The 21,549-nt window shown below is 31.2% G+C and overlaps 1 protein-coding gene across 5 annotated transcripts in view; it reads left to right on the forward strand.

The window, feature by feature from the left end:
- The window catches only part of LOC129912126 (proline dehydrogenase 1, mitochondrial), a 246,369-nt gene that overhangs the window by 95,865 nt on the left and 128,955 nt on the right, over nt 1–21,549 (forward strand). For all 5 annotated transcript variants that reach the window (XM_055990248.1, XM_055990249.1, XM_055990252.1 and 2 more), the window contains one exon: nt 3,001–3,065. In XM_055990248.1, coding sequence (XP_055846223.1) covers nt 3,001–3,065 — 65 coding nt within the window. The remainder of the gene's footprint in view (nt 1–3,000; nt 3,066–21,549) is intronic.

Here is a 21,549-nt window from a genome sequence, read left to right on the forward strand (position 1 = left end):
ATATAAAACATAGTTTTCTAAACCAAATTGTTAGATTTTACTACTTATTACACATTTTAATATTAAACAAGCTGAACCTGCATCTTCTGATCTTAATTGTTACAATTAAAGGCTCTACCTTCAGGATGAACGTCCATTATAAATATTTATAAATAAATGTCTGATTAGTTTCGGATACTACATCTTTTATCTGAACTTATACATATTGTGGTATTTAATAACACTGTGATAGTTTTTAGAACTTTTTTTTGCAACAGAGCGTAGACACATCGATTCTAGTTAGTTCGAGTGTGCTGAATTCAGTGGTCGCAACCGTTTTAAAAACTTGGCTCAGGTTTTCGAGATAAAATCTTAGGTCAGGACTATTCAAATACTGATAATTTCGAATAATTAAGTTTTTTTTTAAGCAGTTTTTAGTTTAGAGAGAAGCTATTCCTGTATATAGCTATATGTTTAACACTGTTCCAACCTAGATTGTTATGTTTCGGTCGCTTACAGAGCATTTTTTAAACAAATACTTCACTTTTTCATGTTTTTTTTTTTATTTTTTGACTTTAAAAGCCTTTAATATGGATGCAATTTGAGTTTAACATTGATTTGGTATATTTTAGTCAGGAAAAGACTATGATTACATACTATTTCTGAGTTGGCCATCTTAAAATGAGTAGGAATTAGGTTTTCAATTTGCGTTTTAATATTTGATGCTTCTATTGCAGTCACATCTTTGGTTTCCTTTTTATATACAAACCGTACCAGCCTGCAAAATCTTGTCGAATTAGGACGGGGATTTTGCCAGTATATTTTTGACGAATCGTCAACTAAGCGAAGAGGCACTACCGTGATCATGAAAAGATGTTCGTCACTATATTCAGAATCGTTTAAACATTGTTTATAACGGCTTTGAGCCGAACTGCCGTCACAGCCCCATTTCGTTAGCAGACGCAACGACAATGGCGAAATTACTTGGCTAAGTATTTCTTTTTGAACAAGGCACATTCTTTTGACTGTCAAATCCAGTAAAGCTTGTAGATTAACTTCAGCTGACATCTCAGTTATAGTTATCATATCTTCCGTCGGATAACATTCTTCTTTAGCTTTTTTAACAAGATGATATTGAGGATAGGCATTACATCCAATACTTTTATTACTGTCCCTTAAATTTGTATACACTCTAGTGCTAGTGCTGATAATGGACAAGACCTGTTCAGTGGACATTCTTGGATGGGAAAGAGCTGATTGCCGTGTTTTCTTGATCTTAGTGGCTCGCGATGGTGAAGAAGTTGCCAATTCTTTGCTTTTGCCCTAGTTGAAGTTTCAGCAGCTACTGTAAGCTCTTCAGATGTTACATGTTTTAATAAGACCTGAAACTTGCGTTTTTTAACTTTGGGGTGGCAAGCACTAAATTCTTTTTTTGGTCGTCCTATACTACGTGGATAAGTATTTGTTAAACTTTCAGACGCTAGCATCTTGCTCAAGTTAATTGGAATAGTTAATTCCCTTTCAAGCCATATCTCATTTGTAGCAAGAAACCGTGGAAGCTTTCGGTAGCTGCTCTTCCATCTTATGTCTATTTTTTTTACTTAATAGTAGGAGATCCGGCCATAGGACGACCTACCCTCATTATATTTTTTTTATAACTCTTTGGGTTGCCATATAAGCAGGGTGGCGTATTCTAAAATAGGGAAAAATAAACTTTAAGGCCTGGCAACCCTATGCCTTGACAGGATATCGCTTGGCAACCCATGTGCAATTTATTTCCTTAGACACTACTTTTCAGAAAATATAACTCTCAACTGGTATAACGATGAGGGTAGGTCGTCCTATGGCCGGATCTTAGACTTTAAACTGCTAACAAAAATTTTTAGACTTCTTAGGCTTTGATCTTTGGACTCAATATTGAGTTTTTCTATTATATAGTCATAAATGAGGTTATTTGCATTCTGCAATCTATTATGATACCAAATCTCAAAAATTTCACGATTTTTCATACTAAACATACCATCGAAAATTAAAAAAAGGTGTATGAGTGCCGCAAATATTCACAGCCAAATTAAACACAATCTGATAGACCATAAATTAACAGTTATAAAAAAACTTATTTCACGAAAGATACATGAGGATACATTTTTAAAACTCAACTTGAAAAAAAATTTTGTATATTTTTGGCTACTCAAATTGTACCTTCAAAATGACTTGCTTATACTTTAAATTATGGGTTGATTATTACCTGGGAATATGCTTGGGACTTCAAATAATATATTTCCAAACTTTTACACTTTTACACTTTTAACTTATATCACTGAGGCACACGCTTAGTTTGAACATCAAGGAAATATTTAACGATTTTGTCGATTTTAAACAAAGGGGTCACTTTCAGCGAGATACCTCTTTGTTTATGTATGGATGATTAACAATTTGAATGCCAAGTTGAAAACCGGTTTTCTATGAATCATCTTGCATACTTTTTTTATATTTAAAGCAAAAAAAAAATTGAATTAAGTTCCGCTAGATTTGTCATATTGCACACTGTGCAGTGGGATCGCTAGTTTATTTTATATTTGAACCTTATGCAGGAAATTGAAATGCAGATCTACCAAAAGATGTCGCTAAAGTATTTTCTTCGATTGATAGTACTATAGAAATATATATGTATACAATGTAAATGCCTTCAAAACGATGAGGTTTTAATGCTCTTCTATAATATTTGCTAAAATGGAGTTACACACTTTTCTGGTTTCACCGACGCCACGGCCCGTCACTGACACCTCAACCACCACCCCTCCCCCCCACCCCACTCAATAGAACAGGGTTAATGTTAACTGATAGAAAAAAGCGTTAATAATACTTGACAAATATAACTGATCGTGAACTTAAATTTAAAGGCTGAAAATAAACCCTTATCCTCTGTTTTTACTCTGGGTGTACCAACACTTTCAAAATAATTGAAATTAAAACTCCTTTGTTAAATATTATAAAAAAAAACAATTAATTTTATTTAAGGTGCCACATTTGGAACTGGAATAACCGCAATCAAACTCACAGCACTTGGACGTCCTCAGCTACTTGTAAGTATTATTTTGTGTAATAGTAAAAAGATCATATTTATATGATATTTGATATATTTTTCGATATTTTCAATACGGCTTAACATTCAATTCAAAGATTCATTTATTTTACGTTATCATTACATTAACAAAGGTTTTTTTTTATGAATTTTTAAGCATTGGCTCGACTGGAACCTTTAAAAAATCTAATATATTTGAACGAAAAATTTAACACTTTTTTAACAAGCAAAAAAAGAATATTGTAGATATTTATTATGTATTTCAATAATAAGTTTTGGGTTATATATACTCCGTTATTAGAAGCATTCTTTAGCGGTAAATATTTCTGACAAATTTGAAAAGTTCGGCCCTATCTGATCCATTTAACATTGAGTATCATTCGTTTTCCTAAAGTTTTTTTTTTTTTTAATTTTTTTTCGCACATTTAAGAAGTTGTTGGATTTTTAATATAATTTAATGCTTCAACTCGAAAGTTGAACATTTGATTTATTCACTTTTCTTCTTAACTTCGAGTTAAAAAAAAAAAACAGAAGTAACAGGTCAACTTCCAGTTTGAAAAATACCCCTGAAATATTTGTGACAGTTTATACAAATAATGTCTTGGCTTATCAAACAAGAACTCGTCTGCATTTGTCTTCGAACTAGGAAATGTAAATCAAGTTAACTCAGTATTATCGGCAACACCGAACTTGAGAAACTCCAGGATAGACCGAGAGCTGGGAGCAGATTTTTTGCGTGAGAGGTAACCGATTCATATTAATATTAGAAAAAGTCCCAGTCATGGTGATGACGAAAACGAACATCTGCCAGCATGTGTTTGCCTTTGCTGAGAAAAAGTTCATCAAAGTACATTTTTTCTGAAAATTGATTTAGTGAGAGTAACCACCTGGGAATAATTGGATCCTGACGCCCTCATCTTCCTGATTACAAAAACACCCATGACTGACGTTTTAACCGCGCCCAAACACCCGACAGACGAGCCTGAAAACGCGTTTTTTACGCTTTTTTAGGGATTGGGGTAACCACCTGGAAATAATTGGATCCTGACGCCCTCGTCGCCCTGATTACAAAAATACCCATGACAGACAGACGCGTCCGAAAACGCGAATTTTTACGTATTAGGGTAACCACCTAAAAACAGTTTTATCCTGTAGCCCAGGCATGTTAAACTCAATGGTTACAAGGGGCCAAAACAGCGAGATAGTAATTTTTGTGGGCCGCAGAACATGTTAAGCTACAATTTTTATATGTAAAACAATTTTGTAAAAAAAAACAGCAAAAATGATGAAACTATTTTTTTTCAATTACCATTTTTTTCCCAGACCAAAGTTAGTTGTTCAGGATTTTATAGGTAACTCATTCCTCTAAATGACTGAAATAACTGCTCGCTTCGACAGGTACCTACTGTGAAGTTGGCAAACGATTTTATATGGCAGTTTTCAAGTACACAAAAATACTTATAAAATCGGGCATTTCATCGAATTTGGAACTTACTTCGGAGTCAAATTAGAAATCGCTTTCCTCCATTTTCACATGATTCGTCATTAACTCTATGTTTATGGAACAAATCAAAAAAAATCAAGCGAACTTGTCTTTCAAGAAACATTCAATTTTATAGTTTAGATTTTTTGCGTAGTATTTTTGATACGTCAAATCCTAGTTTATCTTCTGATGTTCCAAAAGAGCTAGGTTGCATTTGAATGTTGCATTTGTTCACATATTTGTTATATTATGAATTTTCCTCGCAGTTTTGAGTTTAACTCAGATACATTTTTTGCTACATCATGGATTATAAACTCTGCAACCATTTTATATAGCAAGACATGCTGGTTTAAAGATTTTTATCATTAAAAACTAAAAAATTCCCAAGCCCTTGAGTCGTTGCTAGGTTAACTCAGAATATTCGCTTCCTAGTTCCCTTTAAGAAATCACATAACTTACCCTGATTTAACCCACGAGATCTTATAAAATTTGTTATTTTTTTTGGTTTTGTTTCATATTTATTTGTTGATTAGGAAAAAAAGGAGGTGCATGTGTGTCGAAAGCTGTGAACATAAAATCTAAATCTTAAACTCAAAATTAATAAAAATGTGGACTAGGCCGCAAAGTTATTTGTTGTGGGCCGCATGCGGCCCGCGGGCCGCAAGTTTGACATGCCTGCTTTAAACAAACTATTTGTTATTCATTAAAACATTAGCAGCCCTATTTATAAATTCATCATAGAGAGTACATTGCATTATGTACTCTTTATAATGTATTTAAACAAAAAATTGTGATTTATAATATTTATGCAAAGTTTAATAAAGGTTGTATAAGCTAAACGAGTTTTTAGGTTGTTTAGAGCCTGAATAAGAATTTATTTAGCTTAAATGTCATTTGAACATCAAATAAGAAAAGAAAGAAAGAAAAAAATATCAATATTTGTATATATTTTTGTTTTTTCATTGAAGAATTTATTTTTTTGATTACATTTTCAATTAAAATTAAATTAAATGAACAACTTGAAGTCAACTTAATCAAAAAATAAGAAATTTGGAGATTTGTTCCTGATATAATTTACGAGATATAAATTCATGTGTGTAGTGTATTCATCTTTTTCTTATGTGCCTACATTTTCATATATGTGAACAATTTGTTATCAAATGAAATGTGTTTTTTTTAGAGATTTTCTTCTACATATGACATTGAGAACTTTCGCTCACGTTTTTGTTTATTTTTTTTTTGTTTATTTTTGAATCAAATGGAGTTATTTTATCGACAGATGGAGTTGTTTGTCGAACTAATTTTCCATTTTTAGTACTTATTTGGACACAAACCTAGCATAATTATAATGGCTAAGAAAATGTTTTAAAAATAGAAATTTATGTAACGTTGCATAAAGGCTACATAAAACTTTATGTATTGTATAACTATGCAGCCGTTTAGAGCTGTTTAGTGAAATCTAATAAATAAGACTGTAGAAGTTTAAGAGAAAACTTTTCGTGTTTAGTTTCTCATCTTGCTTCCTTTTTGTCTATTCCGGACATTGTTGTGGTGTCAGAAATTTGGATTTACAATTATGAAAAAAACAATTATGAGTTACCTGGCTATAAATTTTATATAAATTCAAATGAGAGTTACGCTGCTGTTGGTGTTGGATGCTTTGTTAAAGATGTTTTTGATGTTGTAGATGTTTTGAGTTTGAATTTTCAGAGCGCAGATATTTTAAAAATTAGTTTCAAAATCAATCAAAAAATATTTGTTATTTTGTGTGTTTATAGACTTCATCCCCCTTATTTATAAACTTTGTTTAACTTTATACAACTGTTTAAATTTGGAAAATGTGATCAAAAACCATGTTTATTGTTGTCTTATAGCTGTCAAACTTATACAAAAGAGTAGATTGTCTTTACCGCGAATAATGTGATTATTATTTTTATTAAATAAAGCATATTTCCAACAATTTAAAAAAAGTTATGTAGTGTATAAGTAGACAAAAATCTAATAAATACGACTGCATATGTTTAACTTTGGAGTCTTTTTGGAAGAATTTTCAGTTTTTTTGGAAAGTGAAAAATCGGAAAATCTATTGATTATGGGGGACTTTAACGTAGATATTTTAGACAGCAGTGAACAAATTGGAACTTATTTCGACTTATTAGCTTCTCATGGACTTGTTTCTTTTGTCAAAGAAATAACCAGACCGAGATCTGGGAAATGTCTTGATCATGTTTATGGCCGCTTTGCTCTTTCCTCAGTGAATTCATTTGAAAAATGTGTTTTTGACCTTAGAATCACTGATCATTCAATGACTGGAATTTTAGTGGATGTAGGAATAAATAATATAAGCTTAGATTTGGGCTCTGAGAACTTTGCAACAAAAATTGATTTTGTTAAAAAATTGTTTATCTTTCGAGTTGTGGGAAGAAGCTTTTGCGGAGAGCGATGCTTCAAAAGCATACGAAATTTTTTCAAATACTTTGTGCAGATATATATCTGAAAGCTCTTCCTTAATCTCCTCGAAAAAACCAGAAAAGCGCCTAAAACCATGGATTTCACATACTCTTCTAAAAAAAGTCAAATAGGTATAAAAATAAACTTAGAAAAAAATGTTCAAAACATAATAACAATGTATACCTAAACACGAAATATAAAAAAATATGTGTCGAATTAAAGAAAGAAATACCTATTTGCCGCGACAATTACTTTAAAAACAAATTCCATCAAGCCAAAGGTAACGTTAAAGATGAATGGAAAATCGTCAACAGTATTCTCAACAAGACATCAAGTAGAAATTCTCCGTCCGCCATATATGTTAATGAATGTATTGTCTCTGATAAGATTGGAATTGCCAACGCTTTTAATGATTACTTTTCAACGATTGCAAATGATTTACAGGTGTCTTCGAGCCATCATATAAATAGACCTAGTTGTTCTCTTTGTAATCCAGGTGAACCCTCTCAAAGGCAAAGTTTTGTGTTTGAACCTATAACTGGCCTTGAAGTTTTAAAAATTATAGGCACCTTGAAAAAATCCAACTCCTCTGGTATCGATTGTATATCTAATCTCTGTTTGAAAAATGTGGCTTGTTTTTTAACTGATGTCTTGGCACACATTTTCAATAAAAGTATTTTTGGTGGTGTATTCCCGGATGCCCTTAAATGTGCTAATGTTCTGCCTCTTTTCAAAAAAGGTATTAAAAGTGATTTATCTAATTATAGGCCAATTTCCCTTTTACCATCCTTTAGCAAGGTATTTGAAAAGGCTGTAAAAAATAGAGTGGTAGGTTTTTTAAACAAGACAAAGTTTTTCAGTGTTTTTCAGTATGGCTTTCAAAGTGATAAATCTACTGAGGATGCTTTGTTGCGATTTTGCTCTCAAATATTTGGAAATCTTGACAAAAAAAAGTATACTGCGGCTTTATTTATTGATATTTCAAAAGCCTTTGATATGGTGGATCACAAAATATTGCTTAGTAAAATTGAAAATGGAGGTTTCCGAGGTTTTATTTATGAATGGTTTGAATCATATTTAATAAACAGAAAACAAAGAGTGAAATTAGAAGAGATTAGGAGTGATATGAGGTCTTTTAATTTGGGAGTTCCACAGGGATCTGTTTTGGGACCAATTCTCTTTCTGATTTATATAAACTCATTGTTTAGGCTGCCTTTCAAAGGTACATTGACAGCTTTTGCTGATGATGTGGGTTTTAGCTTTAGAGCGAATAGCTGCCTTGATCTTTCATCAGATATGAACTGGGACTTAAGCTTGTTAAGAAACTGGTTCGCTGAGCACAAACTGGTTATCAGCCCTAAAACTAAGGCTATGTTTTTTAATCTATCTGAAAATAATAATGTCGATGCTGATCTCTTTTTTCATGCTTCAGAATGCGAAATATTTAAACTTCCGAACTGTTCTTGCATCTTGAGTTCTACTTCTTGCACTTTTTCTAGTTCGTCTAGCTGCAGTAAAAGTTGCTTTCGGTTGGAGAATGTTAACGAATTCAAATATTTGGGACTCATAATTGATTCCAAAATTAGCTTCTTTAGGCACACAGAAAATCTGAAACAATACTTTCGTGGTACTCTAAGATATTTTTATTATTATTATTATTACAAATTCTTTATTTGATCAAAACTCGAAATACATTTGAAAAATTATATAAGAACATTAGCATGGCAAAAAATATATTTGCCGTCTGCCTGAAAATTGACATTTATCGAGAATAAAAAAAAGAAAGTTTAAGATTAGATATACTAAATTTATAAATAGATCATGTAGACAATTGAATAAAAAGATTGAATTTAAATAAGCATAATATCCAAGTTTATAATATACATTTCCTTGTTACATCTTAAATAAAGATACATAAATATACATATATTGAAAAATTTAAATTTACTCTAAAAAACTGTTTCGGTAATCTAAGGCATGATCAATAAAATTGTAAAGGTCCTTCCAACCCCACTCTCCGTTTAAAATTTGTTTCGCTTCCTGGTAATTGAGAAAGCTTTTGGAAAAAATAGACAAACGGCTAAGAAGTGGTTGACATCTTCGATTTCATTTCGATTGCAGAGGTTACACCTGGGATTATCATTTCTGTGAGGCTTGTAATTAAGATTTAGCATTTCAGTTCTTGCTTTAAACAAAGTACCTTTTTTGATTTGCAGAGAGATTACTATTAAAATAATTGTTTACAAACAAAGTGTGATTAAGTTGCTTATAGACCAATCTGCTTGGAGAGGTTCGAGCCCTATTCAAGAAATTGAGATACAATGAATCATCAACCAATGCAATATATTCATAAAACCTACCTTTCCAATAAGCAAGAGTAGTTGTACTAAGGTTTAGATTAAATCCGTGTGCATTTGCTATTTCATACCATTCTTTAAACGGCGATAAATTCCTTCGGAATGCGAAATCCATCATTTGTTTATGAAGATTTTCATTTGACCTTTGCATTACTTTTACTATATAATCGGCATTAAATTTAAGATTTTTTAGAAAAATCGGAGGGATACCTGATTCCACATGTATAGCGTAAGTTGGTGTATAATTTGGAAGTTTGAAAATTCGTTTAAAAAAGAAGCGTTGCACTACCTCAAATTCATCGAGATCTTGGTAACCAAAAACTTGACTGGCATAGCATAAGCATGAGTTTATAGTAGCTTCAAAAACTCAAATTTTGCTGAGATGCTTATGTACTTATTACAGAAGATTTTGTTCCATATAAGGTTTATTGCAGTTTTTGCCGATAAGCATTTTTCCTTAACATGGGGCCGGAAATCTAGATTGCTACAAAATAGAACACCTAAATACTTAAATTGGTTAACCACCTCTATAGGTTCACGATCCAATGACCATGCTTCTAGCGGGTTTCTCCTTCGACGGATATTTTTATTATCTAAGGAAAGTTTGCTCCTTTCAACTACTTATGAAAATTTATTATGGTATCTTTCACTCAAAATTGCAACATGGGATTTTATGTTGGGGAGGTACTTATTATATTAAAATTAAACTTCTTTTGGTCATGCAGAAGTTTGTTCTGAAAAAAATTTGTCGTTAGCCCCGAATGTACCCTAGTTTTTCACTTTTTAAGAATTTGAAAGTTCTTCCAATCCGACATTTGTACTGTTATAAGGTTCTTAATCAGATTTGTATCCGATTTGTACGATTTTTTCAGTTTTCATATGATTTTAACCCTTCCGACTGTAAAATCGGACAGATTTACGAAAAAAATCTTAGGTGCGTTGAAAATTCAAAATACATGCGATGCTATGCAGTGAACTGTCAAAATATTTGAGACGAGTAGTGCTTTGTGCTTTTTTTTCTTTCCGATTCCTTCCGATAGAAAATCAAAAGTGAAATACTATCCGAAAAATATAAAAACCAAAAAAATTGGAATAATAAACAAATAAATTGTTCAAAAACACACATAGCTCAGGGAAATTAGTCAAAATATGGGCATGAAATCGCATTTTTCGCGGGACAAAATTTTTTTCATGAAATGTGTTCGGGTGGTTGTCCTTATCATAAAAGTCAATTTGTTGGGATAATTGGAGGTTGGGAACAGCCGCCATCTTGGAAAAGAGATTGGTATCGTTTTTATTGAATAGCTCCATTGTTATTCATTTAAACAAAAAATAACAAAGGTAAGACTTATTAACAATAAAATTATCTAAGAAATGATATACAAAACAATTCCGTGAGTTGATTAAATAAAATTTTATAGTTGGTCAAAGTGCGGGTTTGTATCGCAAGGTTGGGACAAAATGACATTTTTTCATATATCTGACGAACTTTTGATTTGTTTGGATAATTCTTCAAGAATGAATTGTAGAACTTATAATTACCTTTAAAATGAGCCCACAATCGTTATTGTCACCATCGTATTGTAGAAGTAATCTAACTCCGAAACTCTCCATGTACTAGTCAAAAGTAAGAAAAAAGCTGTTTTTTTGCTAGTAGGCCGAGAAAATTTTGGGAGTAGAGGTTTAACCAAAATATAAGTACGCAGTTTTGCAGCCATACGCGTGTTAATGTCGATTTGAAAGGTCTGACAACTCTAATTTTGTGCTATATACGGTTTTTGGGGGGTTAAATAACGTAAGTTTTCCAGTTAATGTGAATGGGCTAAATTTATACTATTTGAAATTATAAATATACAAGCTGATGCTCTATTATTTTTCCTAAATCTGAATACCCCAATCTTGAGGATGTGACCAATAGAACTATATATAAGCCATTTATACGATTATGTTTAAGAAGTTTTTTTTGTTTAGATTTTTGTTTGTTTATTTGAATTGAAAAGCCTGATATGGTTAGTTAAAAAAGCTTATATCGTGAGTTGTATTAACCCCATAGCCGAGATTGAGGTGTTCAGATTTAGGAAAAATAATAGAGCATCAGCTTGTATATTTATAATTTCAAATAGTATAAATTTAGCCCATTCACATTAACTGGAAAACTTACGTTATTTAACCCCCCAAAAACCGTATATAGCACAAAATTAGAGTTGTCAGACCTTTCAAATCGACATTAACACGCGTATGGCTGCAAAACTGCGTACTTATATTTTGGTTAAACCTCTACTCCCAAAATTTTCTCGGCCTACTAGCAAAAAAACAGCTTTTTTCTTACTTTTGACTAGTACATGGAGAGTTTCGGAGTTAGATTACTTCTACAATACGATGGTGACAATAACGATTGTGGGCTCATTTTAAAGGTAATTATAAGTTCTACAATTCATTCTTGAAGAATTATCCAAACAAATCAAAAGTTCGTCAGATATATGAAAAAATGTCATTTTGTCCCAACCTTGCGATACAAACCCGCACTTTGACCAACTATAAAATTTTATTTAATCAACTCACGGAATTGTTTTGTATATCATTTCTTAGATAATTTTATTGTTAATAAGTCTTACCTTTGTTATTTTTTGTTTAAATGAATAACAATGGAGCTATTCAATAAAAACGATACCAATCTCTTTTCCAAGATGGCGGCTGTTCCCAACCTCCAATTATCCCAACAAATTGACTTTTATGATAAGAACAACCACCCGAACACATTTCATGAAAAAAATTTTGTCCCGCGAAAAATGCGATTTAAATTACTAATTTCCCTGGGCTAACAAATGAGTGCACAAAACAGTAATGAGCAAGTAATTTCTATTTTTGTATGTTTTTGTGTTTCTAGTGTTTTGTTAAATGTTATTTTCACGATAAAAAAAATATTTTTGCAAACTGATAGATGTCAAGTGAGTGCGTTGTTTGACGTCAATTTTTCTCCTCAAATTCGGGTACCGTGAATACAAAAATCTTCCGATCGGAACTTTTCTCCGATCGGATATTTTTCCGATCGGCTACCATCATAGGGCTGAATGAATTTTTTAGAAGATCAGGCAGTCGTAATTTCAGAATCATATCAAATTATAATATGCGTGTGAATTTTTTGAATCAAGTAACTATACCGTCTTTCCGTACAACTGCATTTCTTAGATTTTTGATGTGGTTCCATGTCGTATTTTAAACAGGCTTCCACACTATATCAGAGTTCTAACGTCTTATTTGTTATTTTTAAAATATATAAAAAAATGGCTTCTTGGCTTTGATATGGGAAGTATCGAATCAATGATGATTACTTAATGCTTAAATATTGTTTTTTGATCAACAACTTTTACTTAATAGTTAATTTTTCCTACTGTTTGATGAAATAGTATAAACTTATTTTTATAGTATAAACTTATATATATTTTTTTTTCTCTTCGCAAGTAGTAATGTGTAGTTTATAGCAATAAAAGTATAAATTTCAAAATTTAAAGGTCACCCCACTCATTCCACTTTATTATGAAAATTTATTTGCCTAGTAGTGACAATAACTCTATTTTTATTGTATAAAAAATATCATTGTCATTCTTTTTTCTTTATATTTTATGATAAGTAAACTTAAATTGTATTTGGATTTTAAGAAATAAAAAAATTCAATCAACCAATCAATTAACCAATCAAAAAAACACCCTTTCACCCAAAATATTTTTAAAAACTTTATGAATCCTTTGTCCCTGTTTTATCTTAAACCTTCATCCCAAATTTCGTCAGTGTAGCATGTTTTTCACATGGGTTTCGGTTATATTTTACCTGTTGAGGTCAAAAAACAAGCACCCTGGTTTTTGTAATCAAGAGAAAATTTGAAAAATAAATGCATTTAATATTAAGAAAAAGTTGTAAAAACGACATGTTAAAACTTTTTCAATGATTTTTTTTCAAAAATCTGAGTTTAATTAGCATTTTTTCAAAAACCCTTCATTTAATATTATGTCAGGATAAATGAATGCAATAAATTATTTTATGTGTTGATTTAATTGAACACAACAATGTTGTTTAAAATTCAATATCAGAATAATATATTATATATTTATATATTTTTTAATATTTTTTTAATACTTGATATCCCTCGATATCTTCAATTAGGTAACGATCACTATCTAATTTCTTCTGAACTATATATGGCCCGCGGTATTTAGGTATTAATTTTTTATTAGTTCTAACGGATATGTCAATATTTTTAATTACTACAAAATCACCAATCTCAAATTGTGTGGACGGGAAATAATGCTCTTTAAAATAGTTTTAATTATACAACTGAGACCTATTGATACTAGATCTACCCTTTCTGGATTTGAGTATCTATCATCATCATCCACGACCCGTCTACGTTGTTCAACACCAAATAACAACCTGCTTGGCGAAATTTTGGTACTAGTATGGTTTGTATTAGGTATTTAAAGCGTACTCTACATTTGTAAGTTTTTGTCGCCAGTCATTTTGAACTGGAGACTCTGTTAATTTCGCTAACATAGCTTTCATATCTGCTCACACGTTCCACTTGACCATTCGATTGTGGTCATAAAACTGAAACTTTAATATGGTCGATATTGTGTTTTTTAACAAAACTATTAAATTCCTCAGAAGTAAAGCTTGTACCTCGATCACTTATTATCGAGAGCATTCATTGCTTCTCTTGATCCAGAGGTATTTACCGAATAGAGCTTAACAAGTTTTGTAAACGCATCTATGACTACAAACACATATTTTCTTCTTGAGTTATTCGACGGTAGTGGACCAAAATGGTCTATATGAATTGTATCAAATGGTTCAGGTCGCTTTGGTATATTATATAAATTTCGTTCATTACTTCTGTGGGGTGCCGAATTGTATATGCATTTTATACAGTTTTTAATGAATTTATTCAACTTTTCTTTAACGTTTGGAATATAGTAATTTTTCAGTAGCTGATTCGCACATTTGTCAATACCTAAGTGTCTACATTTTTCGTGAATGGATCGCATAATATTGTCTTTAAGTTCTTTTGGTACATAAAGCGAGTTCAAAGCTTATTAGTTGGGACTCTCCTTTAGTTGTCTTTTTGGAAAAGAAGGCAACAGGATGGAATTTTTTATCATCTTGTTTTTGCATTAGAGCAGCACCAAAACCATGTGAACTAGCATCGCAATGCAATTCTGTTTCCCGCATAGGATCATAAATTGCAAGTATTGGAGATGATACTAGTTTATTTTTTAAGAATTCAAAAGCTTTAGTACATTCTTGATTCCATTTAAATTTTACATCTTTTTTTAATAAGTCTGTCAAAGACTTAGATATAAGTGAAAAACCAGGGACAAAACGTCGAAAATAAGAAAACAGACCATTACATCTTTGCAGTTCTTTTGTATTTTTAGGTACTGGATAAGTTTCTATTGCTGCTAGATGATTTTTATTAGGATGAATTCCATTTCTATTAATGTTATACCCAAGATGTTCATTTTCGTTGAAGGCGAACCTGCACTTTTTCATATTTAATTGTAAGCCAGCCTCTCTTAATAATTTTAATACTTCAGTGAGAATTTCAATGTGCTTTTTCATATAATTCGTTGTTATAGAAATATCACCAAGATAAACAGCAATTAGAACTTTATCTATTAGTGGTTTTAATGATAAATAAATATAGCGTTGAAACATAGCAGGTGAATTTTTGAGACCGAAGGCATAGACACATATTCGTACTGTCCAAATGGAGTAACAAAAGCTGTGTATTTAATGGATTCTTCGGAAATTTTTATGTGATGGAACCCATCCAGGGTCGTGAAAATGCTCTTGTTTGCAAAATACTCTAAACAATCATCAATTATTGGCAGAGGAAAATTGGAAAATTATATCTTGCCGTGTGTTTGTTCAAGGCCCGGTAATCAACGCACAAACCAATGTATCTAAATCAACAAAATAAGCCTTTCGATTGATCAACAATTTCATAACCTTCGTCAGTTGGAACTTTGCTATTTTTCATTTAAAAATTTAATTTTGGTTTACTTAAAATGTTATATAATTGGGTTTTCCTGTTACAAACTTTTTGATTTGGATTTTTTAGCAATTGAAAAGTTACAAGTGCACTCAGAGTATTTTTTGATAACACGATTAATTTATTTTTCTCTTCATTTTCTTTTAATTTTAGTAACAAATCATAATGGTAAATTCTTTTACAACGACATAAGAAAATATTAAATTTAATCAAGGCATCTCGTCCAATCAACAAAGGTATAACAGATTCGTTATCTGGAATGATATGAAATTCATGAGTTACAATTTGCCGACGAAATTTAACTTTACAATTTACTTTGCCAAACGAACTTAAATATTTGTTTCCCATTCCTCGGAACAGGGTTTATAAAACTAATTCCAGTATCCAGTATCAGTATCCAGTATCAAAAAGAGAAAAACAAGAAATATCCTTTGTGCACTTATTTCTTATATCAATGAAAGCAACATTTACCATTTGATAGGCTTTTATTTTTTCTACACAATCATCCTCTCTGTTGCAAGTTTCTTGATCATAATAATCTTGGTTTTGTTTTCTTTCTTCTATACCAGTTGTTATATTCCTCTTCTTCGGGCAGTTCTGATGAAAATGTCCCAATTCGTGACAGAAAAAACATGAATTTGTTGGACGTTTTGGGTTGGGAAACTGTAATGTCCATATTGTGAGCAATTAAAACAAAGTATCTTTTCCATATTTGAACTTGTGAATTTGTTTGCATCCCCCTTTTTGATGAAAGGAGCAAGTGGTTTACTTGATTACTTGAAGCTACACATCTTTTTTCATATCGATCTAGTAGAAGCTTGAATTGACTTAACAATGTTGCACCCATTAATATTGCAACATTGTTACTGTTATCGTTCAATCCATCAATAATACACTCTATTAGGTCTGCTTCTGGTATATTAGCGTGTGAAGCAATTCTTGCATTACAATTACATACCTACCATTTAACAGATTCAGTTGATTTCAATTTTCGTGATTTCAACTGTTGAAAAACTTCATTGATTGAGTATAAGCGACCAAATTCTTTTAACAAAACATTTTTAAGTTCGTTATATGTATGCACTGTTGTTGTTCGTATGAATAGTTTTGCTGTTCCACTTAGTAATCGACACGTTCGTACACTTACAAATTCAAACCATTTCTTGATGTCATAAGTATCATCACCATTAAAAGGGCTTACCATAGCTTCAAAAGCCATAAAATCAAACCTCTTGTTTTCTACAATTTCTTAGTTCGTCCTTTAATTTTTTTAATTCTTTCCGTTTACGGAGCAATAGTAATTCCTTATCCACACGCTGCATTTCTTCGTCGAGTTATTTGACATTTTCTCGTCTTTGTAAATCTTCATGCTGTTCTTCATCTGGACATAAGCCATCATCGAGGTTATCTTCGTCATTATTTCCTCTATGGGCCAATGAAAGATCATATATTGATCTTAATTCTGCCACAGTTGCATTTCCTTCAAATACAATATTGGCTTCGGTTAAAGCTTGAATTAAATCTCTTCTTTGAATAAAGGGCATTATTTTTGTCTCTTAAATTCGTATCCCACTTCTGAGATTATAATGTCAGGATACATGAATGCAATAAAATATTTTATGTGTTGATTTAATTGAACACAACAATTTTGTTTGAAATTCAATATCAGAATAAATATATTTTTTAACATTTTATAAACATTATTTCCAAAAACTATTTCTATTTAAGTTTGCTAAAGTATTTTCTCAATATATGATACAGTAAATAACTAATCAAATATATATACATACTGGCTATGACTATTACAATATATATAATTTTGATTTAACAAATTGAATAAGCTTCTGGCTTTTAAAAATGTATATTTAAATATTGTAGGTGTTGCCGTTGTGTTCAAATATTTGTTTTGTGTTTGAAGTATGATTATGAGAAAATTGAATTTATCGCCTAAACGATGCACATAGGGAGTATTCAACTCCAAAACCCGCTCATATAACTTTTTTGCAAAATGTGGAGTTGTTTTTGTTTGGCTATTCTTATATACCCACGGAATAATGTCCCATAATTTTTGTTTGTTTTTATGCATGCACTTAGCCACAGCATCAGTTGAAAGTCATTGATTGTGTGAAAAATTACATCGGCAATAATTAATTTTTTTTTGTTTCTATTGTTTAACATAAAATTTTTGTTTTGGAAGTTTCAGTTGCAGGTGTGTACTTTATTTAAAAAATATATTTGTTTTACTTGAAGCTTTATGGCGTTTTTAATTGGCAATCCGGAATTGTTCTTCTATTTGGAATCCCAATTGAACAGTTTTTTTTTATTCCGAAGAATCTGAAGCTTGGTGTGAATGTATTGGTTGAGTTTAACATGTGTCACATATATGTGTATTCGCGCCAAATTTCATTTGTTTTTGTCCTGCAAACATTTTGAACTGCCGACATTTAAATCTATGAATGTGTGTGTGATTCTGCTTCTGATTCTGTTTTTAAAACCAGAAGAGAAATTCTCTTTTTTTCAGAATCGGAACTGTCAGTTTTGTCCAATTGAACGCATTCAGATTGCTTTTTTCTGCTTCCAGATTACCAATTAAAAACGCCATTAATTTATTGGTAAAAGTAAAAAGACAGTTATTTTTTTAATTTCTGCTTTTTCAATGGACCTTTTGTTATATCATTCGGTGTTATTCGGTAACATTTTTGGTATCATATGAGGGTGGTTTGAAAAGTTCTCGGCCTAACATAGATGGCGTTGTTTAAACAAATTAATTTTAATTACCCAAATAGCCTAATATATGTATATTATGATTGCATGTTAAGTTTCATTAAAATTGGTCACGAATTTTTATCAGTGCAATTTTTTGTTTGAACTTATCTTTTGCTAATAACGAAAATTGAAAAAAAAAATTAAATTGAAGCCGTTATTAAAATTTGGCCAAAAAGAATATGATGCCAAATAAAATTAAAGAAGACTTCTATTAGACATTGGGGGAATCTGCACCTTCATATTCCTCGGTTAAAAAGTTGGTAGCCTTGTTTAAACATGGCGGACAGAGCGTCGAAGATGATCCCAGAAGCGGAAGCCAACAACATCCACCTCTTCAGAAAACGTCGATAAAGTCCATAAAATTGTTTTAGACGACCGAAGGTTAAAATTGCGAAAAATAAGCAAGAGCATAGGGATCTCTTCTGAACGGGTTTACCACATTATGACCGAACAAATGGGGTAGAAAAAACGTTCCGCAAGGTGGCTGCCGCGTTTGCTTAAAAAAGTACAAATATTCAATCGAGTTGAAATTTCTAGAGAGAATCTGAATTCCATGAACTTCGATTTGGAGTACTGAACCACCCCCTTATTCAGCTGATTTGACACTAGCAGACAACTACCTCTTTCGGCACACGGGTGCGAATTTGTCAGGACAAAAATGAAAAGTGGTCACAGAAAAGTGTCTTTATAAAAATACATCTTTTTGGAATTGTGAATACAGTATTCGAATTCCTCGGAAAATTCTACATCAATATATGTATGATTCTCCATAAAATAGTGAGACAGAAAAAAGTTCTAGCGCCATGAAAAAGTATAAACCAAATTCGCAAAAAAGAGGTGTGCCTACATAGCTAGTCTAAGAGATGGTTGCAAGTTTTCGGAATGACTCGGGAAATGGAATTTTTTTTCATGAAATTGTTGGATACTGGTGGGATAAGCAAATGCCAAATTCGCAGAAAGCAGACTGGGTTCAATAAGCGTGGGTGGGAAAAAAAAACTTTCTCGGAAATGGGTGCAAAGTGGTGGAGGTGGTTGAAGAAGGTCTTAAAGTGACAATTCCAAAATGGCAGAAAGCTAAGTGGATGGAAAAGGGGTGGCAGAAGGGCGCAAAGTGGTAATTTTTTTTTTGAAATTTACTGACTCGGAAATGGTTGCCATTTTGCAAGTGTGTTCCTGATGGTATGTAGTTTCTAAATTCAAAATGGCAGAAAGCAGACTGGATGGGTTCTATTTTTTCTCAATTTTTTACTTCGGAGAGTGCCAAAAAAAACTTTTATTTTAAAAAATATTTAAAAACAACGACAACACCTAAAATCTTATATTATAACTTTTTTTAAAGCCAAAACACTATTATTTAATAATCTTTTTAAATAATGTTGTTTTTGTGAAAAGTTTTTGAAACAAAAATTTTTAAACTCAAAATTTTAACTTTTTTAAAATTTTTTTTTGTAACTTTATTTTTTTTTTTTTTAATTTTACATGATCAAGCTTTGCTTTTTGTATTTTTATTTAATTATCTAGCTAATTCTCAATGAAGTGTTGAAAACCAGATGCTAAAATGTCGTATAGTTTTTGAAATAATTAATTTTTAAACTCAACATTTTTAACTTTTTAAACATTTTTTTTTCTTATTTTAATTTTATTTTTAATTTTACGATATCAAGCACTGCTTAAACCAACTACTGAAAACTAGATGCTAAAATAACATACAGTTTTTGAAAAAAAAATAATTTTTAAACTCAAAATTTTTATTAAATTTTTTTTTTTTTACTTTATTTTTTTTTCTAATTTTACGATATCAAGTATCGCTCTTGGTAATTAAACTCAATTTGGTAAAAAAAAAATTCCTACATTAGTAAACTATAGTTAATAGTACATGTTCTCGTAAAATGTAAAAAAATCAAAAAAACTTTAATTCGAAATTTTTTTTTATCATTGTTTACCATCTTGGCCTATTTATTAAAATTTACAATTTAATTACTCAAAAACTGTAAGATTTCATGTAACATTGATAAATCTTACGATTTTTGAGTAATTAAAGTAAGATTTATCAATGTTTAGTACTTCCATTTTATGAGAACATGTGCATTCTATAATATACTAATGTAAATTTTTTTTACACCATCAGAAAGTAGACATTTTAACGAACGAAATGCCCACCTACTTTTTGAAAAAAGCTGGTATTTTAACACGTAAATTTTCGTTTGAAAATTAGGGTGCTTTTTTTGACATTAAGTCAAAATAGGATGAAAAAATAATATTTGAAATCAAATAAGTTACAGTGTATTTGTGACATAATAAGGTAAGAAATTTTTTTTTTTGAAAAGGATAAAAATAAAAACCAAAAACTCGGTTATTTGAATTTTTTACATAAATTTTGAGGTTACGTGAAAAAATAGTCGATACAAAAGTATCTGCAGTAGACATTTTAGCATCTGGTTTTCAGTAATTGATTTAAAATTGATTACAAAATTGATTTTTATTACCAAAAGCGATACTTGGTATCGTAAAATTAAAAATAAAATAGAAAAAAAATTACAAAAAAAACAAAAAAATTTGAATTTAAAAATTGATTATTTCAAAAACTTTACGACATTTTAGCATCTGCTTTTCAGAAATTGATTTAGAATTGATTACGAAATTGATTTTAATTACCAAAAGCAGTGCTTGATATCGTAAAATTAAAAATAAAATTAAAATAAGAAAAAAGTTTTTTTTGACACTCTCCGAAGTAAAAAATTGAGAAAAAATAGAACCCATCCAGTCTGCTTTCTGCCATTTTGAATTTAGAAACTACATACCATCAGGAACACACTTGCAAAATGGCAACCATTTCCGAGTCAGTAAATTTCAAAAAAAAATTTACCACTTTGCGCCCTTCTGCCACCCCTTTTCCATCCACTTAGCTTTCTGCCATTTTGGAATTGTCACTTTAAGACCTTCTTCAACCACCTCCACCACTTTGCACCCATTTCCGAGAAAGTTTTTTTTTCCCACCCACGCTTATTGAATCCAGTCTGCTTTCTGCCAATTTGGCATTTGCTTATCCCACCAGTATCCAACAATTTCATGAAAAAAAATTCCATTTCCCGAGTCATTCCGAAAACTTGCAATCATCTCTCCGTCTAACAGAGGGTTAAGCAAAATTTTTGAAATTTTTTTTTGTTCACAAAAATCTTCAATTAAATTTAATCGCGTTTTTGGGTTCGTGTGTTGGGGGTTTAGGCGCAGATAAAACGTCTGTCATTTTTGCAATCAGGGAGTCAAGGACAACAGGATGAGACTAATTTTAAGTGGTTACCCCAAGCCCTTGCGTTCGCGTAAAAGATCGCGTTTTTGGGTTCGTCTGTCGGATGTTTGGGCGCGGTTAAAACGTCTTTCA

This window comes from Episyrphus balteatus, chromosome 2 (assembly GCF_945859705.1).
Source record: "Episyrphus balteatus chromosome 2, idEpiBalt1.1, whole genome shotgun sequence".
Classification (NCBI taxonomy): domain Eukaryota; kingdom Metazoa; phylum Arthropoda; class Insecta; order Diptera; family Syrphidae; genus Episyrphus; species Episyrphus balteatus.